The 23,927-nt window shown below is 41.0% G+C and overlaps 1 protein-coding gene across 3 annotated transcripts; it reads right to left on the reverse strand.

Moving 5' to 3' along the window:
* Nucleotides 1–74: 74 nt before the first annotated feature.
* Nucleotides 75–23,160, reverse strand: fez1 (fasciculation and elongation protein zeta 1 (zygin I)). 3 transcript variants are annotated; one of them, XM_052046273.1, is made up of 10 exons: nt 22,866–23,153; nt 18,877–19,229; nt 11,302–11,389; nt 6,745–6,831; nt 5,874–6,039; nt 3,330–3,646; nt 1,926–2,006; nt 1,181–1,256; nt 1,042–1,107; nt 75–855 (listed from the first exon to the last, which is right to left on the reverse strand). In XM_052046273.1, the coding sequence occupies exons 2-10, from the start codon at nt 19,197–19,199 to the stop codon at nt 839–841; spliced, it is 1,221 nt and encodes a 406-aa protein (XP_051902233.1). In that variant the 5' UTR covers nt 19,200–19,229; nt 22,866–23,153; the 3' UTR covers nt 75–838. The 3 variants fall into 3 exon arrangements, with proteins under 3 accessions (XP_051902233.1, XP_051902234.1, XP_051902235.1); XM_052046274.1 differs by lacking the exons at nt 75–855; nt 1,042–1,107; nt 1,181–1,256; nt 1,926–2,006 and adding an exon at nt 2,046–2,422 and having other exon boundaries at nt 22,866–23,160; XM_052046275.1 differs by lacking the exons at nt 75–855; nt 1,042–1,107; nt 1,181–1,256; nt 1,926–2,006 and adding an exon at nt 2,047–2,418 and having other exon boundaries at nt 22,866–23,158.
* Nucleotides 23,161–23,927: the final 767 nt, after the last annotated feature.

Below are 23,927 nucleotides of genomic sequence, written 5' to 3' on the forward strand. Positions count from 1 at the left end.
TCATCGATACCATGAATTTAGGTTGAGCAACTTTGAATAATTAATTGACCTAGCATAAAAACAGCACCACGTCATTGAGGGTAGCGTGTTTATTAGAAGTTGCACTTCAGCAATGTATGATTCATTTACACATCTCAATATGCGAATGTTTGCACTTTTCTTGGACGAGTCGACCTCTAGGGTCCACATCCGAGGTTAAATGTGGAACGTGTCCATTTGAACGGATTCATACGGAATACACGGCAGCCCGTCACTCTGGTGACACTTAAACGAAAGTAGAAAAATCACTTTCTATCAAAGGTTTGATACAAATGAAAAGAGATTACAAAATACTGCGATTTCGCAGTGAAATAAAGGAACAGGAAACAAGAATAATGCACTGCACCTGAATTGTTGTTGTTCTCTCATTCCGCGACAGTGGTCAGAAAACAGTGCTTGGCCTGTGTATTCAAATCAATTCCTTTTAATTGAAACAATACAGGGAGGGTTTTCGTTTATGAATGCAGTGTTCCTCTCGTGAATTATGATGAGAATAAATATTAACGAAAACGGGATTAAAATGCAGCAAGTCATGCTCCATTTGTGAAGTCCTTTGAAAGAGGGGTCTGGCTGTCCCACATTGAATATTTCAGTGGCTGGCGAAAGCATGATTAAGTGCAAGGAGGGAGAAGGATGAGCTCAGCAAGAGGCAGTCGTCATAGTTGAAGTGAATACAATGATGTCGATGCTGTGGGATAATGGCCAATGAGGAGGTGGGTCAAGGGTCATGCTGCTCGGGCCAGCGGCAAAAGGAGGAGGTCCCTGTCACACTGTGGCCCCCCAGGCTGGGACGATGCTTTTAGGTAGGACACAAGACTGGAGAAACCAATGGATACTCAATTTAGTCACCAAAGATTGTTTACAACATAAGATTCTAAAAATATCCATCCATCAATCCATCCATTTTCAACACTGCTTATCCTAAAGAGGGTCAATCCCAGCTGACCTCAGGTGGAAGGCAAACTACACCGCGAACTGGTCGCCAGGGCTGGGTATCGTTACCTTTTAATATGTAGTCAGTTAGCAGGGTAGGCACCTTCTCGCTGTCTTCTTTTATGGCGAAAAGAACTGCATGACAAAAACCGTTATTCCATGTTTGAAGTAAATACGGAACACAATTATCATTTGACTTGAAACTTACTTTTTGTGAGCATCTGCAGGTCATCAACAGATGGTGGGCTGCCTTTCTTCTCGTAAGGGATGACAGTGTTCAGATACTAGAAACAGTGTGAAGGGTTAAGATCTGAATAATTTGGTCAATTTGGTGGTGATTTTCAAGTTTAATTCCCGTATTTTTCAGACTCTAAGGTAGTTCAGAGTATAATGTGCACTTTCAAAGAAAGGCCTATTTTACAAGTGTTTTCATATATAGTGTGCACCGCGTTATCAAGCGCATAGAATAAAAGCTACAATAGTGGCTGAGGTTGCGCTATGCATCCACTAGATGGAGCGACGCTGAAGGGAATACAAGACAACACAGCTTTATTTGTATCGCGCTTTCACAACCAGTGCAGCTGTAACAAAGCGCTTTACAGAACATTTAAAATACTAGGTCCAAGAAATCAGAATATTGATTCATATATAAGGCGCATCGGATTATAAAGTGCAATGTCGGCTTTTGAGAAAATGTAATGCTTTTAGATGTGACTTACAGTGCGGAAAATACAGAAGTAATGATACAATATAACCAAGATGAAGAAAGTGATGATGATTTTAAAAGAAGACTCAAGTCTAAGAGATTTAAATATATACAGTATATATTTTTTTTCGCTCGTCTATTGCTCAACACATAGTTTCCAATGCATCATGGTATGTAATGTTTGGTTTCACTGTATCAACAATGTGAGTTGTAAAGACTTTTCATAATTGCATCATGGACACACTACCTGTTTCTCATTCCCTGTGCTCCCAAAAGTCTGCCTGATGCCCGTCTGCAGGATGTTGGACAGTCCTTCCATACTGAAGCGCTGCATGTCCAAACCAATGCACACAAATCACAGACTATTACAGTGGTATACATATTAACTGTCGACAAAATATTGAAGGTATTTTATTTGCTCGAAGAATCTGAGGGGTAGGCAAGTGTCTTGGAGTACAATCTGATGCATACTAAGATTTACAGAATTTTTGTGGAAGCCATCGATACTCTAAAGACATCCGTAATGGTATCCGAGACAGTTAGCTGAGATGTTTTGCTTTGCACAGCAGGAAAACCCATTAGCTTGTTTTCCCTCTTTCTGGACAAGCGTAGACAGACTGGGTTGTTACTGTCTTCAGAAACGTCTCCTACACATAACGATTATTCCAGGAAGATGCTTTAGAGGCTAATGGGCCTGAGATCCATTATCAGACCAGAACTCACAGGCAGTCGGGTTTCACCTTTCTCGAATGTAAGCATGCAATCAGAATATGTTGGTTCACATTAACACACTTGCAAGTGGAGGAAATAAACATTATTGCAAATTTAAGATAAACTAGACATTTGCAATTTCTAGAGAAAAGGAACTTGTATGTGATTGCTGAAATGCTTAAGGAAAAAAAAATATATAGATTGCATGTGGTATATGGTTTAAAGATATGGAATGATGTTGAATGACATTAAGTGACGTAGAATGAGGGGAATAATTTTTTTGGAGCGGGCGGGGGGGTCAAATGTGGACATATTTGGCATGTTGTTACCTAAGGTGAACTGAATGTGTGAATGTTTTTAACAATGTGAATCTGTTAGGTTGAATATATGATTGGAAATCTATCTATCTATCTATCTATCTATCTATCTATCTATCTATCTATCTATCTATCTATCTATCTATCTATCTATCTATCTATCTATCTATCTATCTATCTATCTATCTATCTACTGTATACATTTTTTCGTGTGGGCATGTATGTGTTTTTTTGTCTAGTTGAACACTGTGACCAAGCTGAATTGAATGAGCTGAATCTTTTGAATTTCAAATGGAACGAAAATGATCCGTTTTGTTGAATGTCCCGTTGAGAATGAATTTTAAATTTAAAAATGTGTTGAATTTGTGGGAAATATCGCAGATGTGAAAAGCAATGGCCTGCAAGGTATTAATTATTGGAACTGGTTGAAATGATGACAATCGGATGAATTATGTGGAAGGAGTTGTTCAAAAACTGGGTAGAAGAAAAATAGGAATCACTTTCAGCCTTCACACAAAGATGTTATGTACAAAGAGTAGGCAACAATTTTTAAAGGACTGAAGTTGTGAAACACAAATGCATCCACATAGAAATGTAAGCTACAAACGCATTCTTCGCTTTACCTTGACAGGCATGCTTGCCGTTTTCTCCACGCGAGCAGCAGTGCTAGTATTGCCAGCGTTCACAGACACCGCACTCACTCCTCCCTGCAGGCTCAAAGCTTTATCCCGGCGTCGGCGTTTGCTACTGTCTCGCTGCTCCTTCACCCTGTTCTGCACCTCGATCAGGGCGGTGATGAACGTGTTCTTCACCTCTTTTTCAAATTCCAGCTCGTCGCGCCTCGCCAGCTGACTGACCAGTTCCTCGGAGTACTCTCGGATTGCGGCTTCCACGCGGTGCAACAGCTCAACCAACGCGGAACTGGGCATCAAACTTAAGCCTGCAGAATGGAACAGGTGATGTGGAAGGAAAGTAGGATTTTTTTTCACAACAGAAACACCTTCAAGCAAAGGAAAATTTATCAAGTGTGATACTTTCTGACCAATGACTCTGCACTTGTGTTTTCCTGGCTGACCATAGCACTGAGGGCAACAGCTAAGCATCATATGACAAGTGACCTACACATTCCCTCACAACAACAAGAACGGCTGTCGTTGTTTGTGTTTTTGTTTATCTTTTAGTTTGGGGTTTCGATCACATCTTCCTATTCATGCCTTCTTTTCATTTATTTCAATTCATTTCTGCTTAGTATGTCCTTCTCTCGTCAATTCTGCTGCTGGTGTCAAAGCCAATAAACATTGGCTGAGGAGTCATCAATTGTCACCTGACCCCATCCGTTTTTGGATGTATAAATTGAAGTTACATAATCGTGTACTCTGTTACCTTCATTTTTTTAAATGAACACCCTGCACTCTTTCTTGCCTTGCCCGTTTCTCTGTGCTTTTTGTCCAACTGCCTTTTGCCTCCACTGTACCTTGACTCCCTTATGTGATATGATGATATTTGTAAAGCCAGGGCTCAAGTTCAGGTGGGGGGGGAGTTCAAGAAAGACAGCATTCACTTTATAGTGAATCCCACTGCATCATTATTATCCATTTTCCGAACCGCTTAACCCTCACTCGGATCGCGGGGGGTGCTGGACGGGGGACACCCTGAACCAGTTGCCAGCCAATCGCAGGGCACACACAGACGAACAACCATGCACGCTCACACTCACACCTGGGGACAATTTAGAGTGTTCAATCAGCCTGCCATGCATGTTTTTGGAACGTGGGAGGAAACCGGAGCACCCAGAGAAAACCCACGCAGGCCCGTGGAGAACATGAAAACTCCACACAGGGAGGCCGGAGCTGGAATTGAACCCGGTACCTCTGCACTGTGAAGCCGACGAGCTAACCACTGGACTACCGGGTCGCCTGCATCATTATTATAGTGAACAAAAACAAAATGAGTCAAACTAAAACTGCATAGTGGGCGGCATGGTCTTCAGTTGGTTAGCGTGTCAGCCTCACAGTGTAGAGGTGCAGGGTTCGATTCTCATACCTGTCAACTTTTCGGAGCGCCAACCTGTATAAGCTACCAAAAAAATCCTTATAAAGAGCAAAAAATCCTTATAACATACCAAAGCATTTTTTATGTCAAAATAACGGCAGAAAAAAAACCCACGAAATTTTCAATGATATTTATTGTAGATCTCCATAATACAATGTCTGGTTAATGTCTAATCATCATTCTACTTAGTGGCATTACTGTGTTCAGAGTTGTATTCCTGCATTACTTTTTTCACCAACTCCAAATCGTTTGGAGTTGGTGAAAAAAACAATAATGAAATTTTCAGAATCCGTATGATTTGTGCGATACGGTCAAATACGTAAGATTCACCACAAAATCTGTATGAACTATGGCTAAACCGTATGAGTTGACAGGTATGGATCCTGGCTCAGGCCTTCCTGTGTGGAGTTTGCATGTTCTCCCTGTGCCTGCGTGGGTTTTCTCCGGGTACTCCGGTTTCCTCCCACATTTCAAAAATGGCAGGTCCATGGAATCGTCCCAACGTGTGAGTGTGAGTGTGGAAGGTTGTTCGTCTGTGTACGCCCTGCAATTGGCTGGCCACCAGTTGATGGTGCCCCGGCCTACTGCCTCATGATGATAAAGCAGATCAGAAAATGGATGGATGGATAAAACTGTTCACAAAAGAAAATAAAAATACAAGGTAAACTAGCTGATACACCATACTATGTTTATAAAACTAACTAAAGCTAACTATAATTATAGAGAAAATGTCCGTTGTTTTCATCCTTGTCAGTTCAAACCACACAGGAGCTGTCCGGGTTCGTTTTGAATTTTGGTATTGGTGTGTCTGTATGGAAAAGGAAAAGGTCAAACGGTCCTTTGGAAATTGGAGTTTACCTTTATGGAACAATACTAAGTGACTTTTTTTTTTATCATACACTTGACAAACACAAAATATATATTTAAAAAAAAAAACTAAAACTAGCACGACAACTAATAAGCATTTTTAAATTTGTTAAAAATAACAAACCTACACTAAAAAGCATTTGAAACCAATTGAAATTAAATTATAAAAGTAACTACATGAAAAATCGAAAACTATTACAACCCTAATGCACTGTTGTAAGGACTAGTAATGTTAATGTTGGTTACACCTTCATAAGAGCAGTTGTTGTTGGAGGCCTGGGACAGTTGTCGTATCTCCTCCAGCAGGGACGGGCGAGTCCTAGAGGAGCAAACGCTGCTCTCCTCTTCATCCTCTTCTTCGGTTTCGCCAGGGTCTGGGGAGTTTTCCATCATCTCCGCTATCTCCTCAATGACCTTGCAGAAAAAAAAACAGAAGACACAAAAACTGGATGAAATGAGAGGATACTTGAGTCATCCATCTCCGGTCTGTGGCTGTTGCCAAGGTTACAAAGTTACTTTCTGATGACTTCATTTCAAAAGCCACAGCATTTGATTATTTTTTACATTATTATTCATGGGTGGCCCGGTGTCCAGTGGTTAGCGCGCCAACTTTACAGTGCAGGGTTCATGGGTTCCATCCCTTTGTGGAGTTTGTATGCTCTCCCCGTGCCTGTGTGGATTTTCTCAGGGTTTCCTCCCACATTCCAAAAACATGCTTGGCAGGCGAATTCAACACTCTAAATTGTCCCAAAGTGTGAGTGTGAGCGCAGATGGTTGTTCGTCTATGTGTGCCCTGTGATTGGCTGGCAACCGGTTCAGGGTGTCCCCCGCCTACTGACCAAAGACGGCTGGGATAGGCTCCAGCACCCCCCACGACTCTTGTGAGGATAAAGCAGATCGGAAAATGGATGGATGGATTATCATTCGTTTTGTTCAGCAGATGCAGACGACTCCACTTAACATAAACATACGTATAGACGTAGAAATAATTACTTTTGGCAGACTCAGGTTATTTCTGTGACCATAATGGGGTTTGTTTCGGGAGGTTTGTGTGTCACTCATTTTCCCTTTTCCACCTTTGGACTGTGATGCATTGATGAAGCAAACGTAAACACGCACCTGATCTGCTGTGATGAGAGGCTCTTCGTTCAAACAGTTGGCATTGTCGTTCTTTTCATTCATTTCTTCCTCCTCCTTTTCATGGATCTGGAGAATAAGAGAGGAAATAGGAGAAGCTGTTGTGGAAAGAGTGAATTGGGTTGACATGAGCTCTGTTTTAGGGTTATAAAGTCAGACTTGGCATTGGTCGGTCTATTTAACAGTAAAATTTGAATTATTTCCCATTTTAAATGGTATACATTCGCTCACTATTTTTCAATTATAATTACATAAGTAATTTGTGTCATTGTACATTGGCAATGCATCAAAAAGTTAATAAACGAATTCAATAAAGTAAAATGTTTTAGGTTATTCCTAATGCATTTAAATTATAAACATTAAATTTAAAAAATCATAATTATTAAAATGAAATGAAAACACAGTCAATGTTTATGTATTGTATTTTATTAGTATGTAGCCCATCAAACAATTATTTCATGAGATCATTCATAATTGAAAATATCGAACAGGCTAAATATAAAATATGAGATCAGAAAAATGATTTCTACACTGAAAAAAATGCTGTGTTGAATTTGCTCAATTTGATTTTTGTTCAATGGGTGCACAAAATAAGATCATCTGAGACATTTCTAAAATGTGTATTATACATATATATATATATATATATATATATATATATATATATATATATATATACATGTATATATATATATATATATACTAGCTGGTTCGCCGCCCTCCGGGCGGCTCATCAGGTAGTTCCTGTGGAAGGCTGGTAAGGTGGTGGTTCGCTGCCCTCCCTGCGGCTCATAAGCTAGTTCCTGCGGAAGGCTGGTAAGGTGGGCCTTCGCCCCACAAAAGTGTTGTTGCTTGGTTCAACTTTTTGTTCATCTTCATTGCTTATCGCGAAAAAGAGCTAAAAGAGATGTTTAGCTCTACTAAATAACTAACAATTTCATTGCAATGCTTGTGGGTACACAACATTTTTTCGCTAAGATGCCCGCGCGATCGTAGTGAGCCACTGCCTGAGCGGCGCAGTGGCGCCGCAGTGGCGGCGCGCAGTGGCGGCGCGCAGTGGCGGCGCGCAGTGGCGGCGCGCAGCGGCGCGGTGAAGTAGGTACGTTTTGAAAAGGGACAGACGGAAGGACAGACCGCGTGCGGGATGACGCGCAATATATATATATTTTTTTTTTTAAATTAATTCTTCATTTTCTGCTCAGTCCCAAACAACTGTTTGATGCATATACCTGCTTAGATATATATTTGTTCAATGCTTGAAATTCTATCCAACAAGCTGCCTGAAACTGCTACAATCCAATCTTTCCATCACCATCCGAACATCCAGGTGACATCCTATTGAGGAAGGAGACAGGGTTTCAGCTGAATTGTCGACTGATAATGATTGGTTGAGAAAATTAAATGTCAGCATCATTCTGTTCCTCTCCAAAGAATGGACCAGCCAGCAACTGATCTCACCCTGTCATGAAATTATCACTGGTCCATTAAGTCATACATAAAAATAAATACCATATTTTCCGCGGTATAAGGGGTTTCCGAGTATAAGGCACACCTTCAATGAATTGCCTATTTAAAAAAAAATTTCACGTGCACCGCATTATAAGGCAAATAGAATAGCAGCTGCAATAGTGGCTGCGGTTGCATTATGCATCCACTTGATGGAGCTACACTAAAGGGAATAGAATACAAAACAATGCAGCTTTATATATCGAGGGAGAGAGAATTTTCACAACTGGCTGCAGCTGTAACAAAGGGCTTGATAGAACATTTAAAATACTACGTCCGGGAAATCATAATATTGATCCACAAATGACTTTATATATATTTATCCCTTCTATGACTATGTGGTGGCTTCAGCCATCCATTATGGCTTAAGTATGCTGGTCAGGCAGCATCTCAGCTCGGGACAGAGAGAGACTGACCGACTGGTGAGCTGCCCGGGCCATTCGGGCTCTCAGCAGATCAGTTCACGTCGCAGGGAAAAACCAGGAACGATGAAGGCGGTGATGACAAGGGTGTGTATGCGCATGTGATTGTCTGGTTGTGTGTGCGTGTCAGGCCGCAACTGCTTCGTCAAGGTCTTCTCATGGAGACGGTACTGGCTTATCAGTCAATGGCCGAGAAGGAGGGGGTGATGGTAGGGCACTAGCTTCCATGCGTACGTTCGTCCAGAGGAAAGGTCAAGATAGCAGATGTTTTGGAAACGGCTGCCAACAATTCCAGACAGCCTTGAGTCCGTGGCCTTTGTCTCTTCAGTGGCGTCGATCAGCCAAATCCGTGATTTCTTTTCTGAGCACGGATCCCAACTTCTCCAAGTTGTTCTCCATCTTGCAATGACGCTCCAAAACTGCATCCATTTTGCAGTTGAGCTCAGTCAACGCTTGAGTCTGAGTGTTGGACATCCGCGCAATGCCATCCATAAAGACCGGCAGCTTCTTCACTTCCAATAAAGCCGCTCCCGTCGGGTGAATTTTGCGATAGATCAGGAAACTGCTAACACCAAACAGCAGCATACCTGTTATCAGAAGGCCGATAATGTAGATGTCTTCCACATCCTCAACGGACAGTATTGACAGGCACACCATTCTCCACTTCCTCCAGGGATCTAGGGTGTACCCAGCAGCAAATGTACCCGAGAGGGGTACCCGAGGGGCAAGTAGGTTCCCCACTGCCTGCTCTTCTCGTCGAGAAAATTTTGTAGATGGCATCGAGAGACAACTAATTTCATGGTTTGTTTTAGGATAAAAGTGGGGCAGGAGAGTAAGAAAGTCAGACAAGGACAGCACATAGACTGAGTGGCGAGCAGGGAAGGGTGAGGGGAGGGCAGGAGCAGAGCAAAAACGCATCCGCCTTCGTCGAGAGCCAAGCAGAGCTAACCGCTATGATTGAAAGATCCTCTCACCCCCTCCAGGCCACCCTGACAGCACTGGGCAGCACCTTCGCACCAAAGACTGATATATCCGCGCTGCAAGAAGGAGAGGTACCGCCACTCATTCCTGCCCACTGCTGTCAGGCTACTGAATAAATGCACCTGAAAACCTGGACTCTCTCCCACTCACACATTTTAAATAGCACAGCCACCTGATGCAACACATACACAGTTGCATAAATGCTTATATCTTATATTTTGTATTGCATTCTGTACTGTGTACAGTTAATTTTTTAAAACTTATTTTGCGCATGCAAATACTTGTTTTTCTACTATTTCTACTTCATCCCTCTGAACTTTACTGCTGTACCTTGCAAATTTTGCCATTGTGAGACAATAAAGGTTTTCTTATCTTATTTTATGAGGTGCATCGGATTGTAAGTCGTATTAATACAATATCCCCGCTATTGGCGTAACCCAGTGTTTCTAAAATAGCGGGGCGCTGGGGAGGGGGGGTGTGAGGCTCCATCAGGGTGGGCGCGTTTGACCTCGGGGAACATGCTTTTTTATTTTTATGTTTAATTTTTTTACTGTCCTAGAATAAAGTGCAGTTGCACCTCCACTTCGTTAGGGGGCAGTGGCGCTCTTATTGGCAGAGTTTGCACAAGGGAGCATTCGAAGGGAGGAAATATGACGAGGCGTATGTAGCGCTTGGGCTTCACTGTGACTACGGTGACAGATGAGAAAAGATTGGTGTGCTTACCGTGTCTAAAAATGTTGACAGCGGAAAGCATAAAGCCAAATAAATTAAGGTGTCACTTAAAGACATTACACCCCAATTACGCCAATAAGCCGCTTCAGTTTTTTCAGTAAAAACGTGCTGAATATTGTAAACAATCATGCCGCTTTGTGACTGCTACTTCAGTAAACTAAAATACAGATCCCGGATACACATTGAGCAGGAGCCGAGAGTTGTTGTGTCCTGCTTCAAACCTCGCTTCGAAAAGCCGTGCATTGCAAAACGTGCTCATTGTAGCCGTTAATCCAGACATCATCTTTGATTAAACAAAACAAAAAAAAGTACAAATTATTTTATATATTTTTGTTTTGCAGGGTAAGTTTTTTTTTACATTGTGCTCATGAGTTAATGTTGGTGATCAGTTTGAATGCATTATTATTTATTGATTTTATGTAATTTAGTTTTCAGTATTGTATGGTTTGACATGGTCAGTCAAAAATGTTTACAGTTTAATTAAAGATTTAATTTAATTTTCATTTATTTCAGATGCACTTTAAATCTTTTCTGTTACAGTTAATAAAGCTATTCTTTGTGTAAGTTATTATATTATAGGTTAATAAGAATACAGTGTTATGCAGAGGTGCACTTCTAAAAAATGTTTCGACAAATTATATTATTTATAGTCGCGCGGGGAGGGCGGGGAGCGAGATGTTTTATTCTTCCTGGGGGGGTGGGGGGGAGGTTGGCATGACAGAAAAGAATTGAGAAACCCTGGCGTAACCAAAGAGAAAAGTCGACCTGATATAGCAAATCAAAAAGCAGAAAGTAATCAAAGTCACTCAAATCAAGAAAAGAAAGAACATATCACAAACGTGTGAATGGTTTCAGTGACCGCTTAGTGTAAATGTGATTGTCAGTGACAGGCACCTACCTCTTTGTCAGAAAGATTTCCGTTGAATCCCTCAGAGTCGGCACCGTCCCATGCAGCTATGTAATTGTCAGTTAGAGCGTCCCACACACTGTAATGTAAACAGAAATATTCACATGAAAAAGCTCCTTTCAGGCAGCAGAAAACTTACTGAACAGTTACAAGTTTGAACTCTCAAGCGGCTATTTCAAGCCACTTTGTCAACACATGATTAAACTGGAGCGTTACGTAACAGGATTAGATGAGAGTTGAGCGTGATGCTTTCTGCTCGGTTCAAGTCTGTATATTTAGCTCTTGATCTTGCCGCACGCTCACTCAATGGTCAACATTTAACATATTAACATTTGCATTTTCATTTGAGCAGAGCTGTGGGCTGCAAATGAACAAAGCACACGAGTAAAATGAACATTGCAAAACTGTTAGAGATGGAATGCGGAGGAGAAATGTACCCAATGTCGCTCACATAAAACACTGCCGGTGGTTGCTGCAGCACCAGTGTAAAGCATCTGTTGGAGGAGGAATGACATCAACTGGGAGAGAAACATCCTTTGTTTCAGAGCTATCCCTTTTTTTTCTTCACCCCCTTCCTCCACTGAGAGGCTGTCTTTGGACCAGCTTGGCGCTACCCACGCTCGGCTCGGGCACACAGTGGACGTTATTCAACTCACGACAGAGTCTGTCAGCATGGTGGCATGCACCCACCTCATAAAGAGGTTGCACTGTTTTTTTAGCGCAGTGTATGGTGCCTTGTCATGATTATTATTATTACATTATTATTGTACAGCAACAATTTCGGAGGCACTCCCCGCCCCCTGAACATTAGGTGTGATTGCACTTTCAACCACTAGATGGCGACACTTATTTAATTTGGCACAGTGCACATTTGAAAGAAGAACAAAAACATGAACTACAGCCAGAGTTTGTTGAAAATTATTATTTGGTGTAACCCCACTTTTTACGCCTACAGAAGTTAAGTGTAAACACATTTAGGGATCACTCCAGTGTTACAATATTTTTTAGTTATCCGTTGCTCTCTCAATATATTGTAATTCTTTATATTTGTTTGCATTACTTTTGCATTAAAAAAATGAGTTTGCTGATCTTAGAAAAATGCAGTGCCATGGGAGTATTTTTAATTTGGGTATTTCTATATTGTGGATCTCACGTATTGTGGGGCTAGTACTTAATCCCTGTAATGGAGGATTAATAACACAATTCATTAGAATGTAAAGAATTCAAATGTTTGTAAATCTCAATTTCATTCTTCAATTGTGATGCTTATGATGTACGCCTTGACCAGCAAGAGGCATATGATATAGTCATGTAGACGCAACTCAAGAATAGTTTCACAACCACTGTGGCTCAGTGAGTGTGCTGTAATAATAGTTGCTCTTTGCAGAGGATAAACTACACAGGATGCCTGTGAGTATTGTGACATTATCTGTTTACATGTGTTGTGGCGCTGTTTTTGTTCAAATGTCAGTTGCAATAAAGGTTATAAACACTGTAGCTCTCGATACTCATTGTCGGCCCAACAATGGTGTTCTCCATGATCTGTTAGCATTAGGATTTTTAAGTGCCTATATACTGTGCACAAAATAAACAAAAACAACATTGACACAGACTCTTTTACATTTGAGTAGCACCAGCTATTCCACGATGTCATGTCAGTTTTCAGGGCTGGTTGACGAAACAGCAGCAAAAACTTATCAATCAATAATTGGCAGTGTGCAGTTACAGCAGCCTACCCATCAATGCTTGGGTCAATTTCCAAACAATTCATTCAGGAAAAAAAACAAAAACACTCACAATAGTGATCTATAAAATTGCACTGGAGGAGTGCTTACTCAAGTCAAGTCAAGTCAAGTCAACAGTATTTACAGAGCACTTTCAAACAGCCATCGCTGCGTACAAAGTGCTGTACGTGGAGCGATTTAACATACACAATAAACAGTAAGACGAATCGGTAATAAAGGCGGTAGAAAGCAACAAGCAGTAAAATCAAGAACAAATCTAAGTCATGCTGAGTCGAACGCCAAAGAATACAAGTGAGTTTTGAGGAGGGCTTTAAAGATGGGCAGCAAGGAGTCTTGCGAGAGAGAGACCAGCAATAGAAAAGGCTCGATCCCCTCTAAGCCTCAGTTTAGTTCTTGGTAAGTCTGGTCCACAGACCTGAGGCGCCGGGCAGGTGTGTAGGGGCGGATGAGCTCAGAGAGGTAAGGTGGCGCGAGATTATTCAGAGATTTGAAAACAGAGAGGAGGATCTTGAAAATAACTCTAAAATGACGTTACTGGTGTGAATTCCCTTTAATCAGAACTCAAATCAGCACAACTGCAAACATTTCAATGAACATTCACTCAACATGTGAAAGGCATGAAAGTTATACAAATCTCAACAAAATTATCCTGATTACCAACATCAACGAGAGAGATAAAAATTATTTGCTCCTGTGTTTCCAAATAGTCAGTAAAATAAGACATCTGACGTGTTAGGGATCATCGTTCGCAACAACACCCGTACAGCAGGTTGCATGCAGGGTAAGTTGGGGTCATTCGGACAGTAGGAAGCGGAATGTCACGTGACAAAGCTGCCCTGCTGTGTTTGCTGGCCTGCTGCCACTGAAAAAAAGTTGTTCTGTTTAATATTCTGGCCTGCTTATCATGCACACTCATCTGTGTTTCTAATCGGGCATCTGAAAGGATTAATGCCAAAATCCACATCTCTGACTTTTCAACCCGACAGCTGATTTAACTTGACTATTCCAGTGCATCTTCCCTCTTTCGAGTCCATTCACAGCAGGGAATGGATACATAACATGATTTTACTTAAAAAATAAATAAATAAATATCGGTCTCATGAACTCGATGGCAATTTGTGATAGCTGGCTAGATAGATAGAAATAATTCAATAATAATAAAATTATAAATATATCTCGATATATATCGATAGATGAATAGCTAGATAGGTGTGTGTGTGTGTATGCTTTGACCATAAACTAAATGAAACTGCCCAGCTCTAATCTGCGCTCTGCTTGATAACCCAATAATAAGCGACTATCATTTAAAAATATCACAGCACTTTTTTTTGTTCTCCTTGCGCCCACAACAAGGCTATTTTTAACCCGATTTGCCCACTCACTCAGAGTGTGACGATTCATGCTTGCGGCAAGGGGGGAGGATGTGACATGGACAGACAGATCAAGCCAAAGACAAGGAAAGCACACAACACTCCACAGTGAATATTTGAACATGGAGTCTTAAGGGGGAAGTAGAGAGGGGGTGGGGTTGCCACTTCTGACTCATTGGAATTTTTCAAAAGTTTAATTGTGTAAATGGCAAGCTTGTTAGGACTTGATGAGGGCAGGAATGGACCCACCATTACATCATACAGAGTCCCTTTCTGATATTAGTTGATTTGGTCATCATAGTTCGACTGTCATTGTATAAATGAAATGTAAAAGGTGTTCAAAATTAAAGCTGCAAGGTCTTGGCCGAGGACCCGAAGGTCAAATGATTGATACCTGACGCAGGTTGATCAATTTTTACATTTGCATGTTTATCAGCATTTATAGACCAACACTGGATCTCCGGGTTGGCAGATAAAATATCCATCCAGGTTTGGACACTTTTTTCATTTCTTGCATGAGCAAGTGTGCCTGAAGTTTTTGAGTGGTTCTGTCCACTGTAAACTGCAGTTGCTGGGTGGCAGAAAAGTAAATAATGTAATACAGTAATCCCTCGTTTATCGCGGTTAATGGGGACCAAAACCACCCGCGATAAACAAAAATCTGCAAAGTAGCGACCAATAAACATACACCGTATTTTCCACACAAAAAGACGCACTGGATTATGAGGTGCACCTTCAATGAATGGCTATTTTGTAAAAAATGTTCATATGTTAGACGCTTCGCATCAAAAGGTGCAATCTCGAATGCCTACGCTCCTTCCATTCAACTCGAGAGGCGTCCGCACAATTTGAGAGGTGTTCATGACCGATTCTGAAAAATGGAAATGAGCTATTACTGTACTTAAATGAAACTACGAAAATTGAAAATAATGCATCATAACAGAAAATCAAGTGAGGGAATCACAAAATAAATTCTATATCTACCTTACAGAATTTATTTTGTGATTTCCTCGCTTGCTTTTCTTCGTGGTTTCATTGAAGTAATAATTAATTTACGTTTTTCGGAGTCGGTAATGAATGCCTCTCAAGTTGAACAGACTTCTTTTCTTCCGGTCAACTCGAGAGGCGTTCATGACCACCTTTGAAAAACACATTGGCATTTCCTTTATCGTAGCTCCAAGAGTACGATCAGATAAGATAAGAAAACCTTTAATAGTCTCACAATAGAGAAATTCCCACTTAACAGCAGCAAAGTTTTGAGAGAAAGAAGCTTTTCAGTTTTGATGTATTATTTTCAATTTTAGTAGTTTCATTGAATTAGTTTACGTTTTTCGGAGGCGGTCTTGAACGCCTCTCGAGTTGAACGGAAGAAGGAACGGAGACAGACAAAGACATACCTGTATTTGTTGAGACTGTTTTAACAAATTAACACCACAGCTCTCCTTTTTTCGAAGCTGCAACAAAAACTTATTTAATAAAGCAGCGACACAGTTAACTGAACCAACAGCATGTTATAACATTGGAAGCATGTCTCCAGGAAGGAGCCATCTTGGAGTCGACGTATTACCGTAATGACCATACAAAAGACGCACCAGATTTTAAGGCACTCGGTGAGCTTTTAAGAAAATGGAAGACTTTTTGGTGCACCCGATAGTGCGGAAAATACGGTGCAGATAAAAAAAAAATATATACTGTATATACTGCATATATTTTTTTTAAGTCCGCAAAATGTCCACAAACATCACATTACAATTATATGAGAGAATAATATAAGAGTAATATGAGAATTCAAAAGATTCTCGCATTATAGCGAGAAGCTGCAAATCAACAGCGAGTCACATAGAGCTACTGTACTCCATGTATATATATATTAGAGCTGTCAGTTTAGCGCGTTTTTATTGGCATTAATTTAAATGAATTTTAACGGGATTAAATTTTTTCTCGCGAGATTAACGCGGCACACGTCACAAGCGGATGTTACGTTGCTCTATAAATACACCAGAAACAAAACAACAAGCGCGCTGTAGAAGTCCACACCCATGTCTCTTTTGCCAGCCACGGCAGCGCGAGACACCGAAAAGGGATACTTAGAGTTTATGAATGGAAAGTTTACTTTTAAATAGTTGCCATATTGCTCCAGTGACAAGACCAAAGTTATCTGTTCTTCTCTCTCTCTCTGTATCATACAGGTATACGATGTATGCCACTGACGATTGTTACTTGTTTGGAACTATTTTGTGTGGAAGGTTACAGTGGTTTGTGTCCATATAAATAGAGCGGGTGGAGCTTCTCTGTGTTCTTCTGACAGCGACAGTGCGCTACGGTGGTAGCGACCTAGCGAAAGTAAAATGTCTCCTGTGTTGTCATCGAACCAAGTGTAGTCATTCTACACAAAACCGTAGAGAGACTTCCGCGCAAGAAGGACCAACACAAATCAACATAGCCTGACTGTGTTAGGGGGAGTGAACCACCCCCCCCCCCCCCCACCTTCCAGAATGGTTTGCACGGGGGAAGTGCGTGTGCTTCTTTGCACGGCCGGCAGTTTCGAATACAGGGCACATAATAAACACTGGTGTACGGTGTCTCGTTATTCTTCAACAAACATACAGAAACAGACTGCTGTGATGAAAGCAAACTTAAGAAAAACGAAGTATGCAACCATGGTTTAAATCCACTATAGGCTGAGTACTAGTGTACCTTAGATGTGCACTTTATAATGTTATATTGCTCTGTTTTGATTTCATAAAAAAGCTGTTAGAACACCTGTTGTGTGACAAAATATTTTTTTCACCGTTATTGATGGACAGTAATATTGTGTGAGAGATTATGTGTGAATAACTGCACCAAGTGAAAAATTGTTCACGTAAAGTTGAAAATCGAAATTGTTATTTCAGTAAATATTTGCATTTGGCACATAGAAAACTGATTCATGATTCCATGTTGATGAGAGCATTAAAACGGGGACAAAATAGGACAACAAATGTAAAAGGAAATTCATAAACGATAAAAATGTGTGAGTAATCACGATTAATTTTTTAGTTCATTTGAGTTAACTATGACAGTTGCATTTTTAATTTGATTAAATATTTTAATCGCTTGACAGCTCTAATATATATATTTTAAAAAAATATATATATTTTTTTTTAAATAAATATATATATATATTTTTTTTTATGAATATGTTTGAAAAAATCCTCGATGCACTGAAGCCGCGATAAACGAACCGCGAAATAGCGAGGGATTACTGTACTGGTCCTTTAATAATAATAATAATAATAATAATACATTTTATTTATGAGCGCCTTTCAAGACACCCAAGGACACTTTACAATAACAAAAAACACAAAACAATACGGGCTGAGCAGCGGCAGCCAAAACATGCCTTGGCAATGGTTAATCTTATTACGAGCGGGACCATGGTCTGGTGGTGAGCTGGTGGTCCGCCTCACAGCCAAGAGGTTGAATGAATTTTGGTTAGTACGTCCCGACTCACCTTCCCATCCATCCATCCATCCATCCATCCATCCATCCATCCATCCATCCATTTTCTGAACCGCTTTATCCTCATAGGGCTCACTAGGGGTGCTGGAGCCTATCCCAGCCGTCTTCGGGCAGTAGGCGGTGCCCTGAACTGGACAGTCGCAGACAATCGCAGGGCACAGAGAGACGAACCACCTTCCACACTCACACCTTGGGACAATTTTGAGTGTTCAATCAGCCTGCCATGCATGTTTTGGGAATGTAGGAGGAAACCGGATTACCCGGAGAAAACCCACGCAGGCCTGGGGAGAACATGCAAATTCCACACAGGGACGTCCGAGCCGGCACCGAACTCATGACCCCTGGGGCTGCCCCCCACCTTCCCAAAAACATGAAATTCTCCTATTGAGCCTAACCTTCCATTTAATTTGCGAAATTCTGCATTTCTCCCATCAAATGTAACTTCGACTAAAATTCCGTCTTCGAGAGCTGTTATTTTGTTTTTCTGTCACTGCTGAGGTATTTTTTTCCCAGACACCACACTGTACCACCCATGGGAGCACAGTTTGGGAGTTGCTTTCCCACCCCCCCCCCCCACCCCCCGTCTCACCCTGCGTATTTTTCAATTTTTTTTATAATAAATCGATCAGATTCCCGTTGCTGTCTCTCTGCTTTAAGTATCATCTTTTTCATGTTTGGTTTGGACGTGTTGAAACTGTGAAATTGATTTTATTAATCTCAACTTGCATCATGTGCTATGAAAAAGATGATTTCAATCAATTCCATCCTAAAACTTTCAAAATCCACATAATTTGGCATCGCTGTCTTTTTTTGGAAAATTGAACAGTGTCATAGTGGTGATGAAAGTCTGAACTTTGTAAAATGTACCATAGAGCTCTTGACAACCAAACTGAACAGAATAGGACAAGGTCTGTGCGTCACAAACCGTTTTATCCACAACGGTCACTTACTCTTCATCCTGCAGCCGCTCCTCATCCTCTTGGTTTTGTGTCTGGTTGCGTATCGGCGCCAGGCCCTCGGTCTTGGTGTTGTAATTGTGGAAGCAGACGTTGAGCTTCTCATCAAACTCATTGACCAGGTCCTCCATCGACTTGAAGCTCATCATCTCAGAAAAGTTCTCCAGCTCGGAGAAATCCTCTCGGGTGATGGAAACCAACGGGACGGTGCTGGTGGTGTAAGAGGGGTGGTTGAGTGCCGGGTGGTCAAACTCCTCGATACGGCAAGGCCGGAGGTCTTCAAACTCCTCATCCAAACAAACAAGAGGGGCTTCCATGGTATCCCCTGGTGAGTCAGTTTCTGAGCCCTGCAGGATATGCACAAGTATACAAATGTCTTAGAGCAGCACTAGCTTTACTGTTATAATGACCATTTTTTACTGTAAAATACAGTAAGAGTGAGGGTCCATTATTGTCCAGGATGTACACCTTAGAGTTAGACCAGGACGGACAGAGCGACGTTCAAAGTAAAATGCAACAATTTCTTTTTTTTTTTTTTTTTCAAGGATATTCAGTTTTACTTTGATGTGCCACAACACCAAATCAGACCATAATTGTGTCAGCAGTCCCCATCTGCTCAACTGACTGATATGCAATGAGGTTTTAGTGTATGTCTCCTAAATGATGTCTTTCCAAACCTAATGAGGAATGGCACAGTGTGCGGTTGTCTAGACAAAGAGGTAATGGAAGTGGATCTACCAGAAGGGGACCTTGTCCCAAAGGGAGTCCAATTAATTGCCTTTTGTGCTAAACCGCAGATAATGAAGTACCTAGACTTGAATTTTCACTGATGCGTTTATGAAACATGAACACATTATTTGTCAAAATACATCTTCAACAAAAGGATTTTCATCTATTTACATTTAACGGTACTGGTAAATGTTACAGTGTTGTTGTAAATGTACGTAAATATTCATATACATACCATACCAGGGTGATAATCATTTTGGATGGTTCATTATAGTTAGTTTTTATTTCGTTGAGTTTGTTTTTGCCAATGCTTCCTTTTAGTAATGAGTTTATATATATATATATATATATATATATATATATATATATATATATTTATGGTGTATTTGTCAGGTGCAAGATGAAATAAAAAAAAAAACGGTCACTCAGTTTTGTGCAATCAGGTAAAGTAATCTACAATTCCCAAATGACAGTTTGACCTTCCTTCTTCCGTACGGCCAAACAAAAATAATAAAAATAATAATAATAAAAATGAATTAACACGGGCGGCCCGGTAGTCCAGTGGTTAGCGCGTCGGCTTCACAGTGCAGAGGTACCGGGTTCGATTCCAGCTCCGGCCTCCCTGTGTGGAGTTTGCATGTTAGATTTATTAATAAATTAGTATTTTATTTGTGAGGGCGTATAACATACATGCTCCTAACCTCTCCAATGTTTGTGTACCCTGTTTCTGTTCAATAGTAGAATGAAAAAATACCACATCTTTTTTTTTTAAATCATGATTTAGTTCCTGCTTTAGTACGTAACTTGTCATGAAATACACAATAATGTTGAATGCTATTTTCCAAAGTAAAAGCCGATGTTTGTAAATGTCTTACTGTGATTTAATGGAGAACCGCAGTAATCAGAGAATATTCAATGGAGGGAGACTGAAATTTTAAGAATTTGGACACTTTTAGCTTCAACGATCTCTGAAAACATTTAATTCATCCTCAAAATAGTTGATGAGTATTTTGAGAATCAATAAGTTCTCAATTCGTTGATTAATTGTTTTACCAGGCGGCTCAGTGATCTAGTGGTTAGCGCATTGACCACTCGCGTGCTAACACTCTAAATTGTTCCTAGGTGTGAGTGTGAGCGTGGATGGTTGTTCATCAATGTGTGCCCTGCGATTGGTTGGCAACCAGTTCAGGGTGTCCTACTGTCCGAAGACGGCTGAGATATGCTCCAGCATCACCGCGACCCTTGTGAGGATAAAGTGTATCAAAAAATGGATGGATGGAGTAGATCAAGCATGTCCAAAGTCCGGCCCGCGGGCCAAATCCGGCCCGCGGTCGAATTTCATCCGGCCCTCGGCCCCTGTCATAAAATCAGTGCCGTCTGGCCCGCAGGTTGGGCGCAATGGAACACGTGTTGCATTGACTGAGGTCTCGTAGACTGGTGAGTGATGTTTCATAGAGTACTGCTTCCCTCTAGTGGCTAAATGAGTAATAGCATTCACTAAATGAGTAATAGCATTTAGACACTAGAGGGCATCACTCACGAGTTAACAAGACATCACTCCGTGTTTATATTGACTGATATGTCATAGTTCAAATGATCCTTGCAGTTGTGGATATGTGTATTGCTTGTTCATTTCCCTGTTGTTCGAGTCAAAGGTTTTGTGACTATTGAAAAGTTATGGTGATACATTTTATGTTTCAAATCAATCAATTTGCACTCAGGAGACTTCTGTTTAAGAAAAAGTCAAGTGAATAAGCAGTTGCATGTGATATACCTGATGAACCAAAAGAAATTCTTAAGATTGTTGAAATTAAAATAAAAATGGAAATGTGAAACAGACTGGCTTACTAAAATTTGTTGAACAATATTGTTGTTCAATGTAAAGAATGTCAGCCAAGGTCGGCCCCCCAACATTTTACCACATAAAATCTGGCCCCCTTGGCAAAAAGTTTGGACACCCCTGGAGTAGATGAAATATACTGTACAGCACAGGTGTCAAAGCCAAGGCCCGGGGGTCAGATCTGGCCCACCACATCATTTTATGTGGTCCCCGAAAGCAAATCAGGCATGTCAAGTTCCATGATGCTTGCTAAAGTCTGAACCAAAATTTCAAATTGTCATACAATATGTAATATACATTAGAAATCATAATTTTTGACTTCTGATTTTAAAACTAGTTATTCATCAATTGATTGTGTGCTGCGTATGTAATATGTGGAGGTGATTAAACATTTACTGTATATGGTTTCCCAAATTTCATAACGGCCCTCCAAGGCAAATCGTAACTACAATGTGGCCCACGACAAAAAAGTTTGACACCGCTGTTGTAAAGGATGTGCAAATGTGTGGCCTCATTTATTGCTATGTCCAAAAGCACAGGATTTTTTTTTTTTGTAATGGAGGAATGCGGAGTGAATGTAAGGGGTGTGGCCTCAATCGCTCTCCATTATTACGGTACGTGAGCAATGAGCGTTTGCGGAAGTGAGGAATCCAATGTGCGGGGGAGAAATGCAACACAATTTGGATAAATTGGGCTTGTTTGGTTCCAGTCACATTGTTGCCATTCTGACGATCCCCGCAGGTCAATGTGAAACCGATCAAACTGATACATGCAGTCCATAAGTGGTGAAAATGTAGCAAATGATGCACGTGTCTGAGATATCATGCCTCCAAGTGTGTGACTAGAATGCTTGCCAGTAGATTTCTATCGAGCCTTTACAAAGAGAGAAGCGGATCCGATCCAGTGATGTAGAAGTGGAAAAGCACTCATCCCATTTCCGTTTCCAATTAAAAGGTCCTCGCCACGACTTTTGACAGATTTTTGAATTTAAATGACAGCTCCTGTTTTACTTGGAGAATCATTATAATGGTGAACTCTTTTCATTTAAAGCCATAACTCAGTGATATTTTTTTGCAAAATATTACATTGGAAATACTGGTCAAATCATTCCGATGTTTTACTTATTTATTTATTTATTTTAATATGTACAGTACATATCTAACATCTAAGATGAATTCCGCTTTGAATCAGTGTTTGGATGACGGTGTCACTTGGAGGTAGTAATGGATGACACGCAAGTGTATGTCATGAGCTCATCAGGGAGAGAAAACAAGTAGGGGGGGGCAATAACGGAGGAATAAGAGATGGAGGGAATGATGGGTGCAAGGCCCCCGATGGACAGATGGTGATTTTGGACAAGAATCACAAAATCACGGCCCGCTGATGGTGAAATGAATAACAGACGAATGATTACCTGCAATGGAGGATGTGATGTTCCTGTTTGTTGGCAGGACCTTCTCAGGCAAGAATAGGCGCTGTCTCAGCCTTGCTCTGGTGCTAATCTCACCGAGGATCAGATGCTACATTCAAAACCACAGTGAATAAGAGGCAATCTTGAAAAAAGTAAGGGCAATCGAGATGTCTTGAAGCTCCGTCCGTATCCCTTCCCTCACACGTTTGCCCACAGCCGCCCTGATCTGTCCTCCTCCAGTCGCTTGTTTTCCCATCAATAGGCGGTCAGCCCAGCTCACGCAGCGCCTGCGCACCAAAGAGCCTCCGACGACAACAGCTCAGCCCCTCCCGCCGCTCTTTCCTTCCCTGCATCTCTCCCTTTGTCACCTCCTCAATGCAAGCTTTCGTGCCCAAATATTAATGAGAAGGAGGGATGGGAGGCTTTGGGGGAAGGGGATGTTTCTGCAAGGGAACACGCCGTCCATCTAACTGTCAACCTTAACCCTTTCGGGGACGGTGGTTACGACTGCGGACAGTTGATCATGTGATCAGTTTACAGGGTGCATGTGAAGGAGTGAAACATAAAAATTCAGATATTTTTACTGTTTTATGATGTCACTTACCTTCATCCGTTCTTCATTCTCATGAACCAGTGTGTGTTAGTGTAGCACGGTGCCACGCATGGAGAATAAGATTAAACATATTAACATACATTTCTAATCTTTCAAATCTATACTTTTTCCTGGAGTTGTCCTTTTGTATCGTACCATATCTTATATTGAAATTTCACTTGGAGATTTTTCAAAGCACAAATAATCAGCTCTAAAAAGTAAAAACAAGCTGTCCATAATATGACTGATCATACCAATACCAGCAAATATCATCAGGCATCATTATTCAATATTTTTTTTCATGACTGAGTGTGATCATTTGAAAGGGCTCAGAAGAATGACGGAAATCACAAGAAAGCAGATGATTCTTAGAGAATTCACACCAATGTGATGTGCATTTTATACAAAATAGCTGATCAACTGTCGTGTCATAATTTGCGCAATCTATCAATGGTGTCATTGATCAGAGCCGC

This window comes from Hippocampus zosterae, chromosome 16, assembly GCF_025434085.1.
Source record: "Hippocampus zosterae strain Florida chromosome 16, ASM2543408v3, whole genome shotgun sequence".
NCBI classification, from domain to species: Eukaryota; Metazoa; Chordata; class Actinopteri; order Syngnathiformes; family Syngnathidae; genus Hippocampus; species Hippocampus zosterae.